The 25,786-nt window shown below is 43.9% G+C and overlaps 2 protein-coding genes and 1 non-coding gene across 5 annotated transcripts in view; all 3 read left to right on the plus strand.

Annotated features, from left to right (window-relative positions):
* Positions 1 to 11,641, plus strand: part of OBI1 (ORC ubiquitin ligase 1) — a 38,571-nt gene extending 26,930 nt beyond the window's left edge. For all 3 annotated transcript variants that reach the window (XM_045566831.1, XM_045566833.1, XM_045566832.1), the window contains one exon: positions 8,780 to 11,641. In XM_045566831.1, coding sequence (XP_045422787.1) covers positions 8,780 to 10,325 — 1,546 coding nt within the window. In that variant the 3' untranslated portion in view covers positions 10,326 to 11,641. The remainder of the gene's footprint in view (positions 1 to 8,779) is intronic.
* LOC123649594 lies at positions 6,357 to 6,547 on the plus strand. The gene has a single exon (XR_006739085.1). It is a non-coding gene; the product is annotated as a U2 spliceosomal RNA (small nuclear RNA).
* Positions 11,642 to 21,194: 9,553 nt separating the features above from the next.
* POU4F1 (POU class 4 homeobox 1) lies at positions 21,195 to 25,505 on the plus strand. Its single transcript, XM_045566834.1, has 2 exons — positions 21,195 to 21,453; positions 22,098 to 25,505. The coding sequence occupies exons 1-2, from the start codon at positions 21,331 to 21,333 to the stop codon at positions 23,238 to 23,240; spliced, it is 1,266 nt and encodes a 421-aa protein (XP_045422790.1). The 5' UTR covers positions 21,195 to 21,330; the 3' UTR covers positions 23,241 to 25,505.
* Positions 25,506 to 25,786: the final 281 nt, after the last annotated feature.

Below are 25,786 nucleotides of genomic sequence, written 5' to 3' on the forward strand. Positions count from 1 at the left end.
CTGTTCTGTTCCACTGGTCTGTGTCCCTGCCCTTGTGCCAATACCAGGCAGTTTTAAGAACCACAGCCTTGTAGTATAGTTTGAAAACTCTTAAGCTTCACAAGAGTGAGGACCTAGCTGCTAGTCCCTTTTATGTCCAAAACCCGGTGCCTAAAGGCACCTGATAAATATTTGTTGAATAATTAAATGAATAAATGGATAACATTGGATAAATTACTTAACCTCTTCAAGTCATAATTTTCTTTATGTAAAATGTGAATAATGTGTTATTGTAAGGACTAAAGGAAATAATTTATATCCTTGACACAATATGTAGCATAAAGAAGGTGTGGAGGTGAGATGGGGCACTATGTCTGTCTAAATAATTGTATCCATTATTCTTCCCTCTCATCTCACTCAAAATATAATTTGTCCTCTTATTTTGTTTCTGTCCTTCTGAATGGCTTTACTACTCATCTAATTAATTGTGTAAGATAAAAACCCCAGTCTTCCTATGTTTTTCCATCCCTTCCTCTCACCTCACACCTGGTTGTACAGTATGTTCCCTCTAACCTACCTTTTTAAAATGCCACTGTAACCCATCTTCTCATTCCCACTAGTTTAGATCCACGTTATTTCTTGCTTAGCCTATTGTAACAACCTTCCTACTGCTTACCCGTCTTTTCTGTGCAGAAATCTCAAGCATCTGCAGTATTGCTGCCTGAATTCTGGAATATAAATTTGATCATCTCACTTGCCTGCTTAGTAACCTTTGGTGATTGATTCTTCACTGTCTGCATATTAAAGCCCAAATACTTAGTATAATATTTAGAATAGTATGAAAAGGTCTTTACTATGTGATTTCAGCTTAATCTTCTTGCCTCTTCTCTAGGCTCCCCCTTTGTGTGCTCTGCTCCAACTATGCTGAATTTCTCATTGGGCCCACATTCACCATATTGTGTCTTCCCTGGTCTTCCCCACTAGCCACTATGTTTTTTGTTCTTCCTGGTTAATCCTTACCTATCCTTTGAGATCTAGCCCAGTTGTTGTTTTATCTGTGAGGCTCTCCGTAATTTCCCCAGATAGAAGGAGCACTTTCCTCTTGTTCTTTTGATTGTTTTTATACCGTATTGTTTTAATGATCACTTTGTCTGTTGACCAGTTCCATGATTGTTGTGCCCAGTTAATTGGACAGCTTCTTGGCACTAAGACATATTTTTTAAAATGAACATGTGTGTATATTTGTACAAAGTACATATAGACGTTGTGTGTGTATCTTCCTTCTCTGGGACCTGACAGAGTATATTTTAATACTCTATACTGCCACTCATAGGTTACTGACCAGGGCAATAAGATTTTGAGTCTCCTTGAAGCTTAAAGTACAAAGATTGTAAAAGGGCAGGAAATCAGAGATCCCTGGAAATTTCTGCAAATGAGGAGAGCAAAGGATTTCCTGAAGATTTCCTCTTTAAATTATGCCAGAGGTTAAGAATATACATAACCTAAGCTTTTATACCCCCATAATAAGCTGAAATTAAAAAAAAAAAATGAGGAAAGCGGGAGGTGATATGAGGGGTTGGCCAGCTAGAGTACTGCATTTCTTCTCTGAGTCTCTTTACTTTAACCAGATTTTCCTGTCCTTACCTGTCTCCATGCTGACTCTAAGCTGTGGCCAGTTCCAGTTCATAGGTCTGCTCTTCCCAAACCGTGTCTGATGATATGCCAGTACTGCCCTGACACTCTCCTTCCTTATCAGCACTGCTGATCTGGCTGGCTCTGGCTGTTGTCCCTTCTTGACCTATTCTGGCCCTTTTTGTTTCTCACCATTCTACTGTGACAAATGCTGTGATTCCTGGTACTTGACCCTAGCACGATCTGATGACTGATTCTGCTATGCCCTTTGGTTTCCCCGGAAGGGGAACTTGTAGACTGTCAGGGGAGCCTGATGATACCCTGGGGCCAGACTGTGACAGCCAGTTGTGCTGAGGCCCCTCAGCTGCCTGAGGGGCCCTTCTCTGGATATTCAGCTAATTGGGGATAGACAGTTACTACAGTTTTCTGTCAACTTGTCTTTATTGTATTGATAAGATATTTTGGGAGCCGGCAATGCATGCTAATGACTAAGCAATAAGATTGTCAGAGAGATTATGAACTGCTTGGGAAGAGGGATGACTTCTCCTTCCTTTGTTTTCCTTCTTCATAGCCCCTGAGCACACATTAGTCCTCAATAACTGTCATCTGAGTAATAATTACTGGGTATCTGGATCACGGTTTTTTGTTTTGCTTTATTTTGCTTCAAATTATTTCTCATGCTGAGAGAGAAAAAGGGAGAGAATTTAGCTAAAGTGAAAAATGTATAGACAGACACAAGTCCAGAGATTTTTAAGTATGCTTTTATCACTCAATAATTATTGCACTCTTTTACATTATTGAGATTTTGTTGTTAAGATTGTTATGTTTTAGGAAAAGATATAAGTCCTTTCTTTATTCCCCTTAGAAATGTAAAAAGATATGAAATAGCATGCCTTAATTTTCTCTCCTTCCCATAAAAGATTAGGATTCCTGTTGATATCATGCACATTTCAAGGCTGATCCTTTTGGGGATGGCAGAAAATTAGGGCATTTCTGCATAGAATCAAAATGAAATATATTTATCAAATAGAATGAAATTTATCCCCCATTAAAAAGAGTTATCTGTCTTCACAGGTAATGCAGAGAAAGTAATACTTAGAGTTAGTCATCCTGTTTTGAGCAATGTTGCCCAATGTGCTGTCCAGAGAGAAAGAAAGAAGCCTTGGAAATGGAGGCTCACTAGTTGTAATTTTCAAACAAAGGGTTGGAGACCGAGTCCCAGCCACCACAGAAACACGGAGAGAAAGTGATCAGCATGGAACATAATTTAGTTTTGTATTTCTCCTTATGAACCCTGCTAACCCTGTAGTATATGGGTCAGCCCTTATTATAGAGAAACTCACTACAAAAGGGACTATCTGTTCCTCTTCAATACACAAATGCTGCCCACCACTCAGGTTATTTCTATTAAGAATTTCTGGGTCTCTCAGCTAGAATTTTCAACACCACAATTTTTAACTACAAATGCACGATTGGTTTAATAAAATAAAGACACAAAAAATTCCCTTAAAATTGTGTTAGTAATATAAGCTATTAATTATAAATCCTGCTTTCCATTTGAAAGCTTTCAAAGCAAACTCTACCTTGATTTTTAAATAGTACTTTTAGAGGATGAAAGGAGGAGAAATTACTGCAAGGGCCTAATTCTTTGTCTGGTTGCCCTGTTCATGTCAGCTTTGTCTGTAAGGGGGAGATTGTGGCAGTTTTTATTCTTAAAAATATTGATGCACTTTCTGTTTTGTAATAAAACTTAGATGCAACATAAGATAGCTTGTATTTTTTTTATTCCTCAAAATTAGACCATAAGACAAGGAACCTATGTGATGTTTAAGCCCTAAAATTTTGTATTTATAATTTTTCTCATTTCACATAAGAAATATCTTTTCCGTATAGTTGAAAATGCCTGCTGATTATGCATGAGGTAGACAAGTTGATTATGTATACTTTCTACATTACACACATTTAAATATGGTATTTTAAGTTCATGGTTCTGGTTCAGACTTAGTCTTCATATCTCTGGTTAAAATATTTGGGTGGCTTCCACCAGGGTTATCTGTCTATGCTATACTTTCCTGCAAGACCATTTTAATAAATGATCTTTGAAAGTTTCAAAATATTCTTGTGCTTAGAACATAGTTGTTTAATAAATATTTATTGACTTTGTGCATACATATCTGTATGTCTTACAATTTTCTTTTTTTCTCTCTGTTTTTATTAGCAAATGTACATATTAATAAGTAGTACAACAGTGCTAGCCAACTGACTAGTGTCCACAGACTTTGTGCTCTGTAAACCTAGCTTGCATTTTGATAATGAAGTGCAAGAAGGGATCTTATGTTCAGGTTCTTGATATGGTTTCAAACATGGAATTTGGAGTCAGAAAGACTACTTGGATTCAAATCCCATTCGTGCTGCTTAATTCTTTTTAAGTTTCTCATTTCTCATCTTTAAAATAAGAATAATGGGTCTTGCTTCATAAAAGTGATATGATTAAATGGGATAATGTGTCTCAAGCATGTAACAATGTGCTTAATACCAGGTAAACAATAAATTATGGCTGCTGCTGTTCATATTGTCATCATCAGTCTATAGTAGTCACTTAGACTACTGTTAAAATTTACATGTTACAGCCGGGCATGGTGGCTCACGCCCATAATCCTAGCACTCTAGGGTGCCAAGGTGGGAGGATCACTTGAGGTTAGGAGTTCAAGACCAGCCTGAGCAAGAACAAGACCCCGTCTCTTAAAAAAAAAAATTTACATATTACGTTTATTCTTGGTAAGTTTTATCCAAAGTTCACTGTCCTTTTTTTTTTAAATGACAGATCAAGGAACAGATCTACATCAACACTGAAAACCTATCAGATAGGCTAGACCACAAAAGCTGGTCCGGGTCTAAAGATTGTTTTCACTTTGTTTCATTATTACCTTAGCTAGCAAGTAAGGAAAAGATCTCAAATCAAAGATTCATGAGGAATCGCTCAATCCCCAGTGTCTTCCTTGTTCTTCAAGGAGGTGTTTCTGAAGTTTGGTAGTCTTGGCCACCCACTGGGCTTGCTGCCTTTATCCCTTTTATTGGAGTTACCATGGAGAACCAGAGAAGCAAAGTGAATTGCTCAAGATTTCACAACTAGCTAACAGCAAGCAGCATAGCACTAAAGCTTACTTTTTTTTGATACTCAGTTCTGGCATTTATTCTTTTACCACATTTGCTTTCTTCTGACCCCTTTCAAATACATCCTGTTCCTCCTTTGTGATGGCTCATGAGAAAATGTGATCTTAGGAATGTTTTTGTTGTTAGAGGTGTTCTTACTCTAGTTATAGTACCCCAAAGGTCAAACCAATAGCACTTTTATTTTTCTCTTCTAGTAGGAACAGGAACCATTTTATATCTCTTTAGCTGTTTAGACAAGGAGAACCCTCATCCTTTTCTCTTATCCAGAATGTATACCTTGGTTAACACTGCAAGCTAAAAAATCCTTTAAGCTTCTGATAGATTTTAGTGGACTACGCTTCCAATATCAGCTGCAGCTCCCAAACTGCTCTATAATGTTTTCTCTGGCATAATGAAGCCTTTGGCCATCACTCCTACTTTGAAAATCAAAGCCTTTTGGTCTCTAATGGAATGTTTATAAAAATACTCCATTTTGAAATTTGCTCAGGAAAAGGAAGTATGGTAAATGATATTAGAAATCCCTCCGGCTTACCTTGGCATTGCTTCATCTAATGTTTTGTGGAAATATCTGGAATTAGTGTGAATACAAGAGTATTAAAACCCAAAGATAAATAAGCTCTTATCCTCATTGGCTTCTAAGGAAGGATAGCATCAGATATATATCCCTAAGTGTTATTTCTGTGTGATAAAGTAAAATTGCCTTTTGCCAAATTTAATATAGGTATCTTTGATAAGCTAAAAATCTCTTAACACCTATGTCAAAAGTTTCATCTGTTTGCAGTCTTTTAGTTAAGTGAAAGTGGAAGTTTTTTTGGAGGGAGCAGTATAGAATATCAAGCCCGTAGTTAAAAAGCTATACTACATATATGTCATTCTCTGTTGCCTTCCTTGGTGTCAGTGAAAAAGGAGACAGTCAAATGTGTGAAACATATTTAAATGTTTAATAATGTAGTGAAGGTCGTAATATTTTACATGTAAAAGAGGACCGACCAAGAACCTTTACCCTATTCTATGATATCGACTCTGTCTTAATGTAAGGCAGCAGTAATGTATCTTAAAGTAAGAGAAGGAAATTTATACAAGAAGTATTTAACAAGGAACTGTTATATAATAGGAATTGTTCTGGGGACCTAGGAGTGCATATAAGACAGTCAGACTCCCTGCTCTCCATGAGCTTCTATTCTGATGGGGAAGAGAGACAGAAAACAAATAAATTATATGGATTGATTAATTAATTGATCCATTCCATGGCTTTTAGAGTACATTTCTGTCAGTTTTCCCACCAGGACAGGTCCTTTATTAGAATGGTAAAAAAGTCTGACCATTCAAAGTATTATAGACTTGTAAAGTATTGAAATAGAACTTTGGGGAATTGAGGGCAATGACCTTTTAGAAAACAGCCTAAGTCTATCAATGACTTCTACTTACTTGTCCCTCTCATGTGTGCTCTGTTACTAGCCCTTGTTCTTAGTTCTCATGCAGCTTTCTCTCTGAGTTAACATAAAAAATATGGTTAGAGCTATCACTGACTTCAACTCGGAACCATTTGTTACTTCTTTTAAAAATAATTAATTGCTTCTCAGCCTTTTGGCTAAGATCAAATGTAGTATCTGTTCTTATCAGTTTAAGATCTGATACATCCTCTGTCTAAGGACAATATATTAAATGGATTTCTGGAGCAGGGAGATGGAGTAGGAGCTTGTTCTGTCCATTTCATGCGTCGACTTGGTATTGAAGTACCTCCAGGAATGGTGTACCCTGTAAAAAAAAATAAAAAATAGGGGCAAATACAGTGTCTTAAAATCATACTGTGTTTGAAATTCCAAGCTAAAATCTGGAGCAAGAAACTGCTAATGTTTTGGAAGCACTCTTTATTTGTCCCTAATTTTTTCTTATGTAGGCCCCTGAGTTCCCAAGGACATCCTTTGGTAGCAGCTGACTATCTAGTGGCATTATTTGATTTTAAGTCATTTGATTTTTCATCTGTGAGGATATCTTTATTATAAAAATTGTGCTGTAAAAAAAGAAAAAATTTACCTTGGTAAGCAAACGTAAGGCTGTCACTTTTGCTATTTGCATTAAATAAACATGCTACACAGTTTTCCCATTTAAAAACATGGGGGTTATTTGATTATGCCAGAATAGTTACAATCAAGAACTCACAAACGTTTTTTGCTTAATGCACTTAAAAAGGTCTTTGTCCACTTTTTTAAAAAGTTCTCTTATAGAACTACAGTTCTGTCAAGTACTACATTATAAGCCAAAACATTTTTAACAAAGAGGAAAAATTTGTATCATTCATTTAAACAAATGCAGTAGTAAACTTCATCTTTAAACTGGGGAGGCTTTTTATTGTAGTTGCTTTTGTTTTTTATAATACCTATGGTTTTTGCTTTGTTTTTTTAGAAGTTGAGGGGAGTGTACTCTCTCAGGGGGTTCAGTTAAGTGAAGTGAGTAGATCAATATTCAGCAATCATGCCTTTTAAAGCCCTTTCTAATCTTGAGATTTTATGATTCTATATTTACCTTTGCCTCTGCTTTTTTCCTTCAGTGGTAATAGAGCAGGGATCATGTTGAGGCTGAACTGGAAAGTGAATTGGACTAGGGGTTTAAGAGGTGATGGGCATTAAGTGGGAGTCTAAAACATGTTTTGGTTGATTCTAAAAGGTGCAATTACTTTTGGCACCTTCTGCTCCCTTGTAATTTTTTAAAAATACTTAATAAATGTTATTAATTATAATTATTTTTATAATGGGGGGGAAAGGAAGAAAAAGACAAACCCAAAGATAAAAGCAGTTTTTAGAATTAACCTTCTCAACTACCTTACTACAAACAGCCCCTGAATTCTTCGAGATAGGTCAATATATAAGTCATCAAAGAGATGATAAAGAAAAGGCTTTTGAAAAGAACTTTGGGGGAAAGAAGGTATTTTTCATGGGGTTAGAATGTAAGGCTTATGTTTATTGGCTCATAAAAAGAAGTTTCCTGAAAGATAGAATTTTCCTTAGTGATAAGATAGAATTTAAGGTAGGTATTTTAAGTCTCTTGGAGCTGGGACGGTCTTTTTTATCTTTGTGTTTCCAGCCCCAAATATACCACCTAACCTATATTAAGTACTCAGAAATTTTCTGAGCTGCCAGTACCCATTCTGAGCCCAGTACCCATTCTTGACAAAATAATGAAAACAAGATAATCCCAGATAAAAGGAGTGAATTTTTTATGTATTCTTTCTAAGTCACTCTCCAAAATGTTCCCTTTCAGAAAATATAAAAATGTTTTTATGTGTAGTATATTGGAACCACAAGCACTGACTTTGTATTTCAAAGTTGGAAGAAATGAGATTGATGTCCCATACAGCTGTAAAATGCCAAAAATAAGTAGAGCTGAAATGTATTAAAGCCCAGTGCTCAGAAAGGCCAACGGAAAGCTTCAGATCAAGGGTGGCTGTAATCGAAAGGGTCCAAATAAGTATTTAAAACCATCCTTCCTGGGACTGCTAAGATTTCTGAATTTCAAATTGGCATTTTATGTTTGACAAGGTGACATTGTATAAGAAATGTATTGTAAAACACTGCTGTACGATAGGAAAATGATTGAATGTAAATATTTCAAGATGTAGACCACTGTTCAAATGTTATCATAAATCTTTGCCATTGTTTTAGAGGATAACTCTCATGCATATATGAGCTGAATTGTAGAGCTAGCTCTTCGAAGAAAAGTCATCTGCGTGTTTCTTCCTCTCTGCTACCACTAGTCTGATTCCACCACAAAAATATCCTATTAGATTTTTGCTATTATTGTCATATGCTTATTATTACATAAGTGAGGAAACCCTTTTTTGAAGATATTACATCTGGGATTTGCCCTATTCACTGAGTGGTCTGAAATGTCAATGTTATGTGTAATTAGAATGGGCTGGGACAATTAGTACTCCTAAACTTTGAAAAGAAAAAAACTTGAGCTGTAAGATTAACTATCCTTTCATTCTTTGTAGGTTTGGAAGGTTTACAGTTGCAGCTCTTCAGTCCAAAGTAGAACAGTATGAACGTGAAACCAATCGCCTCAAGAAAGCCCTGGAACGAAGTGATAAGTATATAGAGGAACTAGAATCTCAAGTTGCACAGCTGAAAAATTCAAGTGAAGAGAAGGAAGCTATGCATTCCATTTGCCAGAGGTCACTTTCTGCAGATGGCAAGGGGAGCAAAGGCAGCGAGGAGGGTGTGGAATCAAAGAATCAAGGTGATAGTGTCAGTAAGCAGCCTTGCTCATCCACTTCAAGTTCTTCTCACCTGGCAAAGCCCTCCATCAGCAGAGTCTCTGACACTGGTTCTGCCAGGCAGGAAAGCACCAGCAGTACAGAGCTAAATTGTTCTAAGAAGAAAGACCTATTTCAGAAGCGGGTAGAAATCATGTTAGATGTGACAGATACAAGTATGGATACTTATTTGGAAAGAGAGTGGGGTAATAAACCAAGTGATTGTGTACCCTACAAAGATGAAGAACTTTATGATCTTCCAGCTCTTTGTACTCCTTTGTCCCTTAGTTGCCTTCAGCTCAATACTCCAGAAAATAGAGAGAGCTCTGTGGTCAAAGCTGGAGGTTCCAAAAAGCACTCAAACCATCTCAGAAAATTGGTGTTTGATGATTTTTGTGATTCTTCAAATGTTTCTAATAAAGATTCTTCAGAAGATGATATAAGTAGAAATGAAAGTGAAAAGAAATCAGAATGTTTTACTTCCCCAAAGACAGGATTTTGGGACTGTTGTTCTACAAGCTATGCCCAAAGCTTGGATTTTGAAAGTTCAGAGGGGAACACGATAGCAAATTCTGTTGGAGAAATATCTTCAAAATTGGGGGAGAAACCAGGCTCATGTTTATCCAAGAGGTTGAATTCTCTTCGCTCTTTTGAAATGAATCGGACAAGAACATCTAGCGAAGCATCAATGGATGCTGCTTACCTTGACAAAATCTCTGAGTTGGATTCAATGATGTCAGAGTCAGACAACAGCAAAAGCCCTTGCAATAACGGTTTTAAGTCAGTGGATTTGGATGGGTTGCCAAAGTCATCTCAAGGCAGTGAATTTCTTGAGAAATCTGATAAGTTGGAAGAAAGAACTAAGCTAAACCTTTCCAACGGTTCTCTAACTGCTAGTGATCAGTTAGAAAATGGAAATGAATGGAAACCCACTTCTTTTTTTCTCCTCTCTCCATCTGACCAAGAAATGAATGAAGATTTTTCACTCCATCCCAGTTCTAATCCAGGAACTAATGAAACCAAACCCCCAAGCTGTTTGTTTCAAACAGAGTTTTCCCAGGATATTTTGTTAAGCAGTTCACATCGACTATTTGAAGATCAAAGGTTTGGGTCATCTTTGTTTAAGATGTCCTCAGAGATGAACAGTCTTCAGAACCACCTTCAGTCTCCTTGGTCTACTTCCTTTGTGCCTGAAAAGAGAAGTAAAAATGTGAATCAGTCAACGAAAAGAAAAATCCAGAGCAGCCTTTCCAATGCCAGCCCATCAAAAGCAACTAAAAGTTGACTCATTAGAAAGGTGTCGTTTGTGTTTTTGTCCTGGGAGAAATATAAGTTTCTCTCCTCATAAAAGTTCTATACAATTTTGAATTGATAATCTTTAGTCAAAGGTCAAGTCATAATGGTAGATTAATGTATACCCAGAATACTTTGGTTCATTTTGAAAAGACTTTAAGAGACTTCAAGAGAAAAAAAATAGAAGACTTGATTTTGAGGGGGGGTGGAGGAGGGATCTTTTAAAGAAGAGAAGTTAGGGAGGGGGTGGATTTTTAATGTTGTTTGTTTTTTGTTTGTTTCTTTGTTTTTTGTAATTATTTTCATATGTATCTGGGTTTGGGTGTATTTTTTTTTTTTTTAGAATCTTATTTAACTGTTAAATACAGTGGCCTGTTACTAAGACTCAGTTGTCTTCAGAATTTGGATTTCTTAAATAAAACTTTTAATGTTGTTTACATACTGCTCACAAAACACTTGAGTTTCTTTAAAGCTTTTCCTGGGGTGGAAATTATTTTGCCTGCCCCTTTTTATTTATGTTTAGTGATGGCTTAACTTTTATTCAAGGCCATGATGGAGAAATAGCACTCTAACTTTAGTCCAGTATTGGTTTACCTTTTTTTTAGGTTTTATATATATGTTTGCATTTTTTCTAACATTGTGCTTTGTCCAGTTTTTGTGAAAACATTCTGCTAGTGTGAAAGAATACATCTACTGTACGAAAATATTCGTTTTACGTCTGGTAACATATTTGCTCATCTTTGTGTTTAAAATCAGAAATTGAGCATACTTTAGAAAGAAGGCATGAACAGTTGTATCTAAAGGAGCCTAAACATCCTAGCTTCATTATTCCAGATGTAGAGGTACAGAAGTACTCATTGCCAAGTTCTTGATCCACTTATATCCCAGGGGAGGTTTTTTTTCTTTTTTTTTTTGGAGTGATAAAGTTCTTGATTGCATGTTTCTGTTCTTTGTGGAAACTGTATGCATGGTAGCATTTTTTGCTTGCTGTGTTTTTCATACTTAAAGAAATTTCAGTTGGCTAATAGAATATCTTTTATGTAGAATAAAAAATTGTTTTTTTCATGAAAAATATTGAGGGGGTGAGAGTAGGTAAGAGGTAAGCACAATTTTTAATTTAGGTTCTGGAAAACTATATTATTTTAAACATGTTTGTTATGCCTATATAAGCCTTTAAAAATGGGTCTGTATGCTAATGACTTGTTTATCTAATGTGCACTGAACATTTTACATTAATACCATACTGTTTTACATTAAGACTGCATGCTTTTCTATGTGAATTGAATAAAAGTTGTCATAAACACTGTATTCCTTGATGTTGATGGTGATTCCTTGTCTCAGATAAAGACCAGAAAAACTTACCATTTTTAAATTCATTTTATAATACAGAAGTTAGCAAACTGTGGCCCATGGACCAAATCTGGCCTGCACTTGTTTTTGAAAGGTCTGTGAATGAAAAAAATAGTTTTTACATTTTAAATGGTTTTTTAAAATCCAAAGAAGAATATTTGATGACACAGGGAAATGATATGAAATTCAGATTTCAGTGTTTCTAAATAAAGTCTTGTTGGAACACAGCTACACTCATTTGTTTCTGCATTATCTACAAAACCTAAAATATTTACTATCTGGCCTTTTACAGAAAAATTTTCTGACCCTTGTTATAACAGACTCTGGAGGATTCAACGAAACCGTAAAAGTATAATGAATTACTTTTATGATTTGGGGAATCATGCCCTCCACTGTCAGAAGTAATGACCAGGAAAGGCTAATTTAAAGCATAGCTTTTATTTTGTCGTATGTATTTTCCAATAATTGTTCATTATTTTATCTTTCTGATATGTTAAAACTAATGGATACTTTCAGAGCTATTAGCAGTTTAAATATTTTTGATAATATGGTTATACATTAGAAACAATAGAATGCAGAAAACAAAATTTTTTCTGTCACAAGGTAAATTTAGGGGTGCTATGGTCTAAATGTCTGTGTCCCCCCAAATTCATACGCTGAAACCTAACCCCCAAGGTAATGGTATTAAGAGGTGGGGTCTTTGGGAGGTGATTAGGTCATGAGGGCTCTTATCCCTTACTGGGATTAGTGCCCTTATAAAAGTCCTGAGAGAACTTCCTTGCCCCTTCTGCTATGTGAGGACATAGCTAGAAGTCACGATCTTTGAGGCAGAGAACAAGCCCTCACTGAATTTGCTAGCACCTTGATATTGGACTTCCCAGCCTCTAGAACTGTGAGAAATAAATTTCTCTTGTGTAAAAATTACCCAGTCTAAGGTATTTTATTATAACAGCCCAGACAGACTAAGACAAAGGGTAAGCCTCATTCTAGTTTTGTCTGTAACCAAGGATGTGTCTTTTTAATCTAAATACATCCTGACATTGTGACATGGATATCTGGAGTGTGTAAGCTCATTTGCTAATGACAAACATGGGTGAGAGCATCAATATTGGACCAAAGTATTTCCCAGCTGCTTATCTTCAGAACGTCCCCCCATCCTCCGTAGAACAGTATTTCATGCAGTCATTGAACCTGTGCCATTCCTCAGTCAAAGGTAATAATCTGTGCAGGATTTAATTTTGTTCACACATTCTCTTTTGTGCTTTACCACATTACCATAATCTAATGTCAAGACAAATATCGTGGTCTCATAGATTTTAAATTACACCAGTTACGTACACATACTCCAAACAAAAAAACAAAACAAACTATCTCTTATTGAGAGCAGGTATTTTACTAATCTCTACCTCATCTAAGCCCCTTTTAAAATGCTGTGAACCAAGTATAATTATCTTCAATTTACAAAAAAGCAAATTTAGGATTAGTGATCACACAGCTGGAATTGGGTGGAACCGTATCTTGGAGGTGTGTCTGTGACTCCAGAGCTTTTGCTCTTCTCCCAAGTGTGAGAATTCACATTCATAGACCTAAGGATGAATGGATTTGAACTTTTCCTAGGATTCTTTTAAAAGTATTATTTTGGAAGTATTAGCATGTTACTTTTCACGTAGCATTTAATTCCTGCCTATGTTCCTGGGTCTGAATCTACTAAACAAGCTCGATGGGAGTTGTGTGTGTGCCACTTAAAGATTCACGTTAACTCTAATATTTAGATTAATTTAACCTCTTATTGGTTAATTTCACTAAGGCTATGTTAGAAAAAGATGCACTCATGATAAGGAAGCAGACACTTCATATTTTTAGAAAAACAAATTTTAACCATTCATCTTTTTAAATGGCTACAGAAATGTGACAGGATGTTACTTTTTTTTAAATCATGACTTTTAGTACTTTTAAAAATCTTCCAGAATGACAAGTCTTTTTCCTATTGAGTCAGCTGACATAAAAACTGAAAATGGTAGACTAAGATTTATAGTCCTTTAATTTCAAACCTGCTTTGTTTTCCTATCATTTTGTTGTCTACATTGGTTTGAAACTACTGAACAAGAGAACTTGATCTTGAACCATGATGTTTCAGGAACTTCTTGTTTCTATATACTTGAATGGGTTTTCAGTTATTTAAAGTGCAATAGATACACTAGATTTTCTCCCCTTTTTTACCTGTGGATGATATTTGTAGAGCACATCAAACTGAGATTAACTGTTTGTTATGTGCTTTTCATTAGATTAGGGTTTTCCAAAGCTTCATAAGGTCTTTCATCCCTATTTGTGGGAGTCCTACAACACAGCCTCTGCCTATCACGATGTAACCTGATTCCTTTAATAATAGTTGGCAGAGAGAAAACCTTTTAAGCAATGATCTCAGAGTGCACAGTGAACATTTATTGCCTAATTCTCGGAACCCCACTCTGAGTGAGGAAGCATCTATTAAGATGGAGATTTCTTTTAAGAACCCATATGGAGCGCAAGCTAGGGCGATCTGCAGTTTTATATGACTGAGGCGCTCTAGAACGCCTCCAGTTACAGCTCCACTTCTTGAAACGAGGTAGATTCCCAGGTCTGCTGGGTCTGGAAGGCAGCAGAACCGCTCTAATAAATGTTAATTGCGGTAAACAAGTGTGTAGAAGTGTGAGCCTTGTCTGACGTTTGTAATTTGGGGATGTAAAAATTCTTTTGCCAAGGGCAGGCATCATTACTGAGACTTACTGTAAGGAGGGAGGAGGTAATTCTGGTCCATTTTGATTCTTACAACGTTTTTAAGTAGAAAAGTGTGCCTGTTGGGGATAGCGTGGAGTAGTGAGGACGTCTCGCGGCCTCACCGAGGTGTTATTCGTACTGGGTCTTGAAGGATGAGTAAGAGTTCTGCGCGGAAAAGAACGTCTTTTCTGTGAGCTGAAGGTATGCTGGTGGGCATGTCTATTTAGCTGCTGTCTCAGAAGAGGTGCTGAAGAAACCATTCCCTAACATCAGGGCTCCTGATTGAAAAAAGGTTTCCCGGATTGCTCCAGCCTAAGTTTGGCTTTGCTCCGCCTCCTCTCGGAATCCCCCGAGGCTCTTGGGCCTGCCCTAGCCGCCTGGGCCGGCGGCCTGATGGCGAGACAGCGGCTCCCCGGGCGCTGGGAGGCTTAGGAGGTGGCGGGGGCTGGCCCATCATCTGTCCATTAAGATGAGGCGTGGCCCTCTGAGGACCGGCAGGGGCGACCTTGCCTCACCCACGGGGTCATATTTGTGTTCGGGGTGGGGAGGTGGGCTTTGGCCCGCCAGCCTTGCTCTGAGCCCCCTTCCCTTCCTCGGATTCCAGCGACTCTCGGCCTTCCGGGATTCCCTCCTCCATGCCCGCTCTCCCCAGCCCCTTCTCCCCGCACCATACCCGGAGTGTCTTGGGTGCCCAGACCCGCCCGCGCCCTTCCAGCGGGAGTTTTCCGCATACTTCTGGGCGCTCTGAGCGGGTCCCGCCCAGGCCCCACCCGAACAGCCGGCTCTGCGGTTTCCTTTCATTTTATTACCACTCGTGAAACCTGGCGATTAAGACGCGAAACCAACAAAGAGTTTTCTTTCCACCTTAACCTTGCACACAATCCTTTAACAAATTAATTAATCCTAATGAATTAACACTTCATTTATTTAAACGCGCTACAGTCCATGAATTAAATTTTCATGCAGTGATTAAAGGCTGTTAAAATATGCATGATTTCGTTAAAATTTTATAATAAATCAGGGCAATGTGTTACATGACAAGGCAACTATTTCCCAGTCCCTCGCAAGGGGCTTTGATTTGTGCGGGCGGCGGGGAGGAGGGGCGGCTGGCGGCGGCGCCGGCGAGCGTTGGAGCCGGGCGACAGGACCCAGCTCCGCACTCGGCTTCGGACTCGCGGCCTTGCGGTTTCCTCCCCGGCCGCCAGACCCGTTGGGGGATCCTGCTCCTGGAGACAGAGCGAGCCTTCGGAGGACGACTGGAGCCCGCCTCTCGGGCCTCGGAACCCCACGCGTGGGGGGCCTGGGGTCCTCTGCTGCCCATTTAGGCCAGTAGCGCTCCCTCCAACCGGGGCGCGCGCGTGACCTGGTCGGAGCGGCCGGCAGGCGGCTATCACCGGAGAGAGAAGGCGACCAACTTCCCATCTCGTCGCGTGGGGTCATGAGCAGGCGTGTCTGTTGTAGAGTTTCGTTTGTTTATTTGCTGTTGTTTTTGTTGTTGTTTTAACCTGGAACCTGGAAGCCCATTCCTCTGACCAGAGCGCTCTTCCAGCTTTGGAGGGGCCTGGCCTGGGCGGGGCGGGGGCTCCTCTGTTCCTCTTCTTGGGACCGAAATCACAGGGGCCCGTAACCATGATAAGCCGTACTTGTCCATTCGGGCTACAAAACTGGTTCTGGCAACTAGCAGGCGGGGGAGGCCAAGCCCCTGTTAGGACAGAGACGCAGAGGTCATGATCGCCCCGAGGGCTTTCACAAGGTAGGTGGGTCTGATGTCCATAGAAAGATTAGGGTGGAGATACACATGTAGAGCTGTATTTATATATGTAATGCCAAGAGTGAGAATCACCGGCAGTAAACTTTGCTGGGACGCACCACCATCTGGGTCGCTAGGTCATCAGCGACACCGCAGGGTGGGAAGGTTAACGTCCAGGAAAATGTCCCCAAGGGAAGTTGCATTTAAATTAAACAACCGGAAGAAAGAAAACTCTATTTCACTGATTTACTTCAGAACCTCCTCTGCTGGTTCCAGATGGAGCCCAGTCTGAATGCAGAACTGAGAACCTTAGAAGAGGAGATCGTCGATCACGACGGGCCCCAGTATCTCACCCACCCCGACCTTGCGTACCGAGGCGGGCGAGCGGCTGCAGAGCTGGGCAGTGCGCAGTGGAGAGGGGGAACCGAGGGCTCCAGGAAATCTCCGAGCCTTAGGGAGCGACAGCACGGCCAGGAAATCGAGCCTCAGGGCTGGGCCGGGCCCGGCGGGCCGCAGAGGACACGACCGTCGCCCAGGACTGGGAGCGGTCTGCTCTGCCGCTGACGGGGCTGCGGGAGGAAGTCCCAGGGTCCCCAGTGGGGCCGACGAGGACCCCGGTAGCTCCTCCAACACCGAGGGAGACACGGGACCAAGATGCAAGGAGTAGCAATAAGAGAGACTGGAGATCAAAGCAGCCCTGGCATGCCCCTGGGAAGGTGGCCCAAAGGGAAAGCGAAAGTGACGCTTTCCCTTCTCCATTCCTTCCTCCATTCCACCCTTCGGACAGTGTGGGACCCCGAGGACGCGAGACAGCCCAGGTGTTACCCGCGTTCCGAGACCGGAAACCCCTCCTCTGGGCCTGTTCCTCCCCTGCCTGCCCCTTCACTCTGCGCTTAAAACAACCTAAGTGGCCTCCAAAGCCCGCCGACTCCGGGCCCTGGGGGCTTCTGCATGCCGGGCGCTGGCTGTACGGTGAAAAGTGCCTCGTTTCAAACTGGGCAACTGCCTGCGAGGAACGTGGCGCCCCGAGACTGCCAGGGGCAGAGCTCCGGCTTCGGCCACCAGGACCCGAGGTGACAGAGCCTGCAGGTGGGGCCAGGACCCCTGGGTCCGGCAGGAGCGCGAGGCCCGACCCCCTTCTCCCGCCCCCTGTACACACACAACCTCCACGAATTTGCGTCAGCATTCCCCAGGGCCATCCCCGGTCCCCAAACCAGGACAAACAAGTCTAGTTCAACCCCAAGGTAGTGGCTGCTGAGTTAAATACTAACTTTCCCCGCACCCCGTTGGAAGGAGGAAGGCAGTGCCCAAGTGGGCAGCAGCTGTCAGGCGCGCTCTCCCGAGCTGGGGGTGGAGGGGTGGGGGGACAGGTCAAAGGCGAAGAGAGTTCACCCCCGACAGCGTGGGCCCTTGCCCAGAGCCTCTCCCGCTGGTCCTCGCTCCAACCAACTTATGTGTGTTCCTTAGCTCGGGAAAGGGGCGCTGCCAAAGGAAATGTGAAGTGAGGCCTGCCAAAGGAGGAGGAGAAAATTAATTAATGAGGGAAAGAAATGTGTCTCTGATCCAGATGATAGACTCCCTGTCCCTCGGGGCGGAAATTCCTTGGAAATCAATAGCTGTGCATTCATTATCCCTCTCTTGATAAAATGCAAAGCTATGAGATGGGGGGGGGCGAGGATGTAATCTGTGTTGGTCATTAAATAAGAAGGAGAAAAAAAAATTGCCCAGGAACCTATGCCAAGGCTCAGACCCCATGTGGGCATCATTAGCACAGGCAGGGGCCAACTAGTTACAGCAGTTGCCAAACCAGGAAAACAAAGCAGTGACATATGGGTGAGCTGAGCCCAGGCCCACCATCCTTTCCTTTTATCACCATTTTCCTTCCTCATCAGGTAAGTAGGGAGAGGCTTGATATGGTCCAAAGAACTGCCTGCAGATCCGCTAGTGTGCCCCACTCTTTAGCCTGGGGCTGAGGCCCAACAGGGCTGTGGGCAGGGTAAGTCTCCAAGCATCACCCCACCCCATATTTCTGTACAACTCTCACCACAACTGTTATACCTGCACCATAAAAGCCTTTTACCTGTGGCTGCCCGGTACCTATAGTCACCTCCTGGAGGGCAGGTCCTCATATATCATACCTATTTTACCTCCAGTGCCTAGTATTGGCCCAGAATAGTGTTCAGCAAGCACTTGAGGAAGGAAGACAAGGTAGCAAGTATATAAGGACCGGGTGAAGTAATTGGCTTCTGTAAAAGAACTGGCTGGAATTAAGATTTACAGCTCTGCTTGGAGAAAGTACACACACCCCTTGCCGAAACCCCACCTCTTCTTAAGGAGAGAGGAGACCACTTCAGGGATCTTCCTCCAATCCCCAATAAGCCATGGCTTGTTGAACACACTCCACCTTTTTCTCCCAATTGGCCTGTCTTCCTTTCTACACACATGTATTGTTTGATGCGGACACTTTTACTATGTGATAGCATTGTGTAGGTGCTGTTGTGCAAGACAGATGTGCCATAGATAGGCTTTCAATCCAAGGGGTGGAGGAAGGATTGTACCCACAGCCCTCACATTTCTAGCCTCAGAAAAAAAGCCAGATATTCTGGACAAAGGTTTGCTCTCACCTGGAGGGGGGGTACTCCTGTGTCCAAACAGAAGTGAGCTGGAAAGGGAATCTTTGCGGGATAGTAAACTCCTGACTTCAGGCTAGGCTGACCTCCTCACTGGGTTTACTGGAAGCTCTCCAGGGTCAGAGTGTAAACTGAGGTGCCCTTGGGGTACTCAGGAGCTCCCCTCACTCTCTGCATGTCCACCTGGCATAAATCTGTACTATTTGATTTTCTGTCTGCCCAGCACCCATGGGGTCCCTAAAGGCCAGTTTCTTGAGGAGGGGAGGGCAGGCTCCAGGCTCTAGCCCTCTGCTGGGGCTCTTCCTCTCCCCTATCCCCAAGAGAGACTGCAGGGAACCACTGCCATGGGTGTCAGGAAGGATTAGGTTAAGCTTGGACACCCGGTGAGACGATTACCATAGGACTCACTCTTTCCCTCCAGCGACGTCTTGCTCATCGTCCATTCCCCGTTGAGATAAAGTTGCATTTAGCTCTCCCAGGGGACCGCATAATGGATGGAGACTCGGCTCCTCTCACCAGCAAGTGAACATCCTTCTCACTTCCCTCTGGAGCTGGAAGGAAGGGAGGGGGTGGGAGACAGAAAAGAAAAGAAAGAAAAAGCCATGGTGATGCCTGTGGGCTCTTCTTGGAATCTGAGTAGGTGAGTGGGTATGCTAAATACACGTGCGTTTGTGCAGAGGAAAGATAAAATCCACGGGAATGCAAATTTAGGTTTATAGAAATGAGGTCTGCTCTTTGGTGAAATACAGACCTCCTTGGTGTGGGAGAGACCAGAAAGATTATTTATCTGATCTCGGCTTCCCATAAGCACTGCCTTGCCGCTCTCCAGCTCTCTTGCTGCAGATGTGATAACATCTGGGCTGTTATTATCACCCCAGGCAAGCGCTGCATCCCTGGGGACTCGGGCACCTGAACTGTGGATCCCTGGGGAGGCCCTTGATCTGCCTGCCTCATACGGGCCTTATAACAGGTTGGCTAATTGATTTACTCTTCTTCTTATGTCTTGATTTCACAGTAAGTAAAAAAAATAAAATAAAAACTTAAGGGTCAGACCTGAGCTTGTGCCTATTTTTTCAAACTGGTTGGAATTAATATTTTGAATCAAGCTTTTCTACAAATTAGCTTGATCCTGTCTGCTATGAAGAAAAAAATATATCAGCAAAGCAGAGATAAGAGGCAAAAAGCCAAAACAATGAAAGGGAAAAGAAAGTTCGCTTTTCAATATCTGATTCCCTTTTCTCTGAAGCGGGTTCCTTTTTCTGGAGTTTCCAGCATAAAGAGAGAGAGTGTATATGTGTATGTGTGTGCGTGTGGGTGGGTGTGTGTGTGCGCGCGCTGAGATGAGGAAAGGATCCCAACTACACCCTGTTAACTATTTTTTCCTTTTGATTGCTAGAAGCCTCAGATCACCCGGAGCTCGTTTGAAACGTGGGTTTGTACACGGTTAAAGGAGACAAACAATAAGAGAAATGCACAATTTCATTTCAACAGCCTTTCCCGAGTAGAAAGCACACGCTCCTTGTGGCTCCTAAGTGGCTGTCACTGGCGGTGCCTGACACAGTTATATTCACAACAACAAAAAAGTATGCGAAGGAAATTAAATTATATGGAAATCAATAGCGTCTGACTGCTTCAAACAAACGTCTGTCACCGCGATTATTCTCCAGGAACCTATTTATAAACCTTAAAAGAAACAGGTTCTTGCAGCAAAAGACAGCACCTTCTGCATTTCTGTGTTGTTATTTATACTGTATACAGAGGAATGCGCGGGAATAATTTAACATACAAATGCCCAGCTGTATACATTATATAACAGCTTGTTAGGCATCCCAGAGAGGAGGTGTGCCTGAGTAATGCGCATATATTCAGGGCTTGCGACGAGGGGGAGGAAAAACCACACAGGGGCGTGCGTGCATCTTGCCTTTCTTCCTCTAAAAGGTGCCTACCCTTAGACAATAGCTGGCCCTTCTGATCTTGCCAGACCGCGGTGGGAAAGGTGAGGCGTGCAGTGCGCATGCCCGGGCAGCTACAGGTGCATCACCTGCGCTGTCCTTGCTGGTGGTCACTATAAGAGCGGCTCCCACGCGCCGGTGGAGGCCGGACTAGAGCGCGAGCGCGCGCGCAGACGCACGGCGCCGCCGACAGGGAGAGCGCGCGCCAGACAGACGGAGACAGCTGATGCCTGTCAGCGCGGCGGGGCCGCGAGCTCTCGCGAGAGCTCCCCGGGCCGGCCGCGAGAATTGGGGCTCAGGTGTAAGAGGAGTGCATCCCGTCGGCGCGCAGGGCTAGAGCTCTCGGAGAAGCGGGACTGCGAGGCCGGCGCGCGGCGCTCTGCGCGGTCAAAGGGAGCGCGGGGCGGCAGCTGGAGCAGCAGCAGACCGCAGTGCGATCGCCGCCAGCCGCCGCTGCCGCCGCGCCTGCAGCCTCCGAAGGAAGGCCGGGGGAGCCGGCGTACGCACTTTCCCGCGGACTTTCGGAGTGTTTGTGGATATACATGCCAAGCCGTCAAGATGATGTCCATGAACAGCAAGCAGCCTCACTTTGCCATGCATCCCACCCTCCCTGAGCACAAGTACCCGTCGCTGCACTCCAGCTCCGAGGCCATCCGGCGGGCCTGCCTGCCCACGCCGCCGGTAAGCGCCCCGCGGCCCCGGCCCGCGCGCCCGCCCCCTCCCTGTCTCCGAGACGCTGCATGTCGGGTGCTGGTGTGTGCAGGTCCCGGTGCGGGGATTTGCGGGCAGGGGTTTTTAGAGAATCCCGCTGCGAGGCACGTTTTTGTACAGCGGCGCTTAATGTGTTCCCGTCTGCCTCTGCCTCCGTGTCGGGCGCTGCGATCAGAGTGGGGAGCGCCGGGGCCAGGACTCTCGACTTCCCTCCACTTTCTCTGTTAATTTCACGCCTCGGTCTCTGTGCGTGCTCGGGTGTGTGACACGGGTCCCCAGCTGCGAGTTACATTTCCATTTCTTCTTCTTCTTCTTTCCCCCCTCCTTTTTCGTCTCCCACCCCCGTTCACGGAATGTGTCCCCTTCTCCCCCTACTTCTGCTCCCTCTCCACGCTCCCGTCCCTTCTCATCTGTCCCCCTGCCTTGTCGCCAATGTGTCCCCCCATTCCGTCTTTCCCGCTCTCCACTGCCCCCACCCCTGTTGTTATTTTGGTTGCTTTGTGTTTGCTCTTTGCATGTTATGCTTTCCGGCTTGTTTGTGCTTCTTTTGTTGTTGTTTTGTTTTTGCTCTTTTGGTTTTGTGGGTTTTTTTGTTTGGTTTGTGTCGCCTGCAGCTGCAGAGCAACCTCTTCGCCAGCCTGGACGAGACGCTGCTGGCGCGGGCCGAGGCGCTGGCGGCCGTGGACATCGCCGTGTCCCAGGGCAAGAGCCATCCTTTCAAGCCGGACGCCACGTACCACACGATGAACAGCGTGCCGTGCACGTCCACGTCCACCGTGCCGCTGGCGCACCACCACCACCACCACCACCACCACCAAGCGCTCGAGCCCGGCGATCTGCTGGACCACATCTCGTCGCCGTCGCTCGCGCTCATGGCCGGCGCGGGCGGCGCGGGCGCGGCGGGCGGCGGCGGCGGCGCCCACGACGGCCCCGGGGGCGGTGGCGGCCCGGGGGGCGGCGGCGGCCCGGGCGGCGGCGGCCCCGGGGGCGGCGGTGGTGGCGGTGGCCCGGGGGGCGGCGGCGGCGGCCCGGGGAGCGGGCTGCTAGGCGGCTCGGCGCACCCGCACCCGCACATGCACGGCCTGGGCCACCTGTCGCACCCGGCGGCAGCGGCCGCCATGAACATGCCGTCCGGGCTGCCGCACCCCGGGCTGGTGGCGGCGGCGGCGCACCACGGCGCGGCGGCGGCGGCGGCGGCGGCGGCGGCCGGGCAGGTGGCGGCGGCGTCGGCGGCTGCGGCCGTGGTGGGTGCAGCGGGCCTGGCGTCCATCTGCGACTCGGACACGGACCCGCGCGAGCTCGAGGCGTTCGCCGAGCGCTTCAAGCAGCGGCGCATCAAGCTGGGCGTGACGCAGGCCGACGTGGGCTCGGCGCTGGCCAACCTCAAGATCCCGGGCGTGGGCTCGCTCAGCCAGAGCACCATCTGCAGGTTCGAGTCGCTCACGCTCTCGCACAACAACATGATCGCGCTCAAGCCCATTCTGCAGGCGTGGCTCGAGGAGGCCGAGGGCGCGCAGCGCGAGAAAATGAACAAGCCCGAGCTTTTCAACGGCGGCGAGAAGAAGCGCAAGCGGACTTCCATCGCCGCGCCCGAGAAGCGCTCCCTCGAGGCCTACTTCGCCGTGCAACCACGGCCCTCGTCCGAGAAGATCGCCGCCATCGCCGAGAAACTGGACCTCAAAAAGAACGTGGTGCGGGTGTGGTTTTGCAACCAGAGACAGAAGCAGAAGCGGATGAAATTCTCCGCCACTTACTGAGGGGGTTGGGAGGTGCCGGGCGGGACAGAGCGGGGAGCAGAGGAGGCATTTGGGGGGCGCTTTCCTCTGCCTGCCTCCTCTCGGATTTGGAGTGGCCGTTACCTGCTTGCATTTGGGGAGTCCCTCCTGGCGCTCTTTCCTTCGTCCCCTCTCTGTTCTTCCTGCCCTTACTGTCCCCCAGCCTAGAGGACGGGAGTGCTGGGTATGGAGAAAGGAGAGGGCGGCGGGGGAGAGAGGGGAGCATTTGGGTCAGCGGGGAGTGGGGGGAAGGAAATTGGAGACTGGAGCAGGGGTTTCGAGGAGCAGGATGGTTCTGGGGGGTAGGGTGGGGGGAGAAAACGGAAAGGGTAGGGAAATGGACTTTTTGACCAGAGACACTTATCAAAATCTCCTGGGGACCAAGGAACAATGTATGAAAACAAACCAACCACCAAAAACTACACAAATAAAAGACAAACTAAAACAGAACAAAAGCAAAGAAAAATGCTTTAGAAAGTTAACTCTGGGGAGCCATAATCTGTAGCTTCATTTCCCCCCAAGGAAGTGAAAAAAGAGCACCACCATTATTATCAGCACCCCAACCTGACACACACGAACTGAGTCAAAAACGAAAACCAAATGAACCGGAAGGTGAAATTCTAGGTAGCAAAGCTAGTTGTTCTGTGTGTTTAATTTTTCCCTCTAAATCTCACCTCCACCCCTTCATATCCTCTTTGATTTATTTCCTCCGTTCCAGTGAGACTCCAATGGCTGCTCTCCAACGCCGGGAAGTGAGTGGGGGCACAGCAGTAAAGCGGCTGGGTGGGAGGTTGGCTGCTTGTTTAGGTGGAATCCAAGTTTTCCAGTGGCCTGGCCTACACAACTGGTCTCCGTGGGGTGAGGGTCTTCAGAGAGAGAGAAGCACAGTCTCTGAGCTGACTAAAAGGCAGAATTTAGGGGTTTCTAAATAAATATTTTAGGAAAACAATCTTAAGGATTTCCTCTTTTTATTTTTGCTCTTATGTCTAAGATCTAAAAAACAAACTTTCAAAGTGAGCCCTTTTCCCCACTCATAGAACTTTACCTTAGCTTGTCCTTTCATTTGTTTTTTTAGAGTGGTTTATTTTAAACTACCTGTTTGTTCCCCCCACCATCAGCACCCCTTAATTCAAATAAACTGATGGGTTGGAAGTTCTAGGAGAGATAAGCTCTCCCATTTTCTCCACTGAACAAAACTCGTCTTGCTCTTCCAGGTCCCCTTTCCTCCTCTCTTGGAGAACATGAAATTATTGAAATGTTGAGAAGTTTCTGTTCTCTGTTGGGGCAGAACTTAGCTGTGAGAAAAACACCTAAATCCCAGAAAAGAGGAAGACAGATTTAAAGCAACCCTCCACCCCATTTGTTTCAGAGGTCTGGATGTTGGGGGGAAAAGCAGAACAAGTATTTCCGTTTTACTGTTATTATTATTATTCAATAGTCATTTATTACTGGGGATAAATGTTGGGTAGCAAGAACTTTAATTTGCACTATCAGTCTCCCAAATAGAAAATCATGTATACTATTTCATAGTAATAATCAAGGTAACTTACGAGCTGCTGATGGATTAAAATAAATGAGAAAGACAGTTGAAGGTGGTTAGGTAAAAATGCCTGCTTTGTGTAAAAGATACTCTTTGGATCTCATGTGGAGATGGTTTGTTACCATCCTTTAATCATAACTAAACATTGAAAACAGAACAAATGAGAAAAGAAAAAAAAAACTGTCGTTTAACAAGACTGAAATCATGCATGATCTGAAACTATGGAAAGAAACACAATTAGGTCTCACTCTGGTTAGGCATTATTTATTTAATTACGTTGTATATCATTGTTTGCAGGGCAAACATTCTATGCATTTGAAACTGAGCACTACTAAACTGGACTAGCTTTCTGGTAGACCGTTTTGTGGATAGTGTGATTTCACAGTCTACTGCCTGTTTCCACTGAAAACACAACATTTTTGTCATATTCTTGTATTTAGAGGAAAAGGAAAAAAGGAAGATTATTGTAAATATTTTATTTAATGCACACACTCACACAGTGGTTACAAACTGCCAGTGTTAATCCTAAAATGTCTCACGGATTGATCTACCTGTCCATGTATGTCTGCTGAGCTTTCTCCTTGGTTATGTCTTTTCTCTTTAACCTTCCCCCTCCTCCACTTCTATCAAAACCATTTCTGTGCGCCAAAATACAACAGGGGGATGTGTCCCAGTGCACTTACAAATAAAACATAACTGAAAGAAGAGCAGTTTTATGATTTGGGTGCATTTTTGTGTTTATACTGGGCCAAGTCCTGGTAGAGCGGTTCAGCAAATGAGACTTAATTTAACAACAACAACAACAACAACAACAAATGCCAAACAAACAAAAAAGAAAAAAAAAATGGGCAAAGGGAGGATTTGAAAGGGGGATAAAATGAGGGAAAAGGATGAGAATGATGTATTTTTTTTCTGAATCAGAATTTGCTTTCAGATAACTCATGTGAAAAGTGGTGCTCTGAATAAAATGAATTCTACATTAGTTGTC

Source organism: Lemur catta, chromosome 13 (genome assembly GCF_020740605.2).
Source record: "Lemur catta isolate mLemCat1 chromosome 13, mLemCat1.pri, whole genome shotgun sequence".
Taxonomy (NCBI): Eukaryota; Metazoa; Chordata; class Mammalia; order Primates; family Lemuridae; genus Lemur; species Lemur catta.

Excerpts from the sequence above, each read along its gene's own strand:
- POU4F1 (XM_045566834.1), top strand. The coding sequence starts at position 21,331 with ATGATGTCCATGAACAGCAAGCAGCCTCACTTTGCCATGCATCCCACC. Across the intron at positions 21,454-22,097 it reads CCTGCCTGCCCACGCCGCCG|CTGCAGAGCAACCTCTTCGC; the intron begins GTAAGCGCCCCG and ends TGTCGCCTGCAG.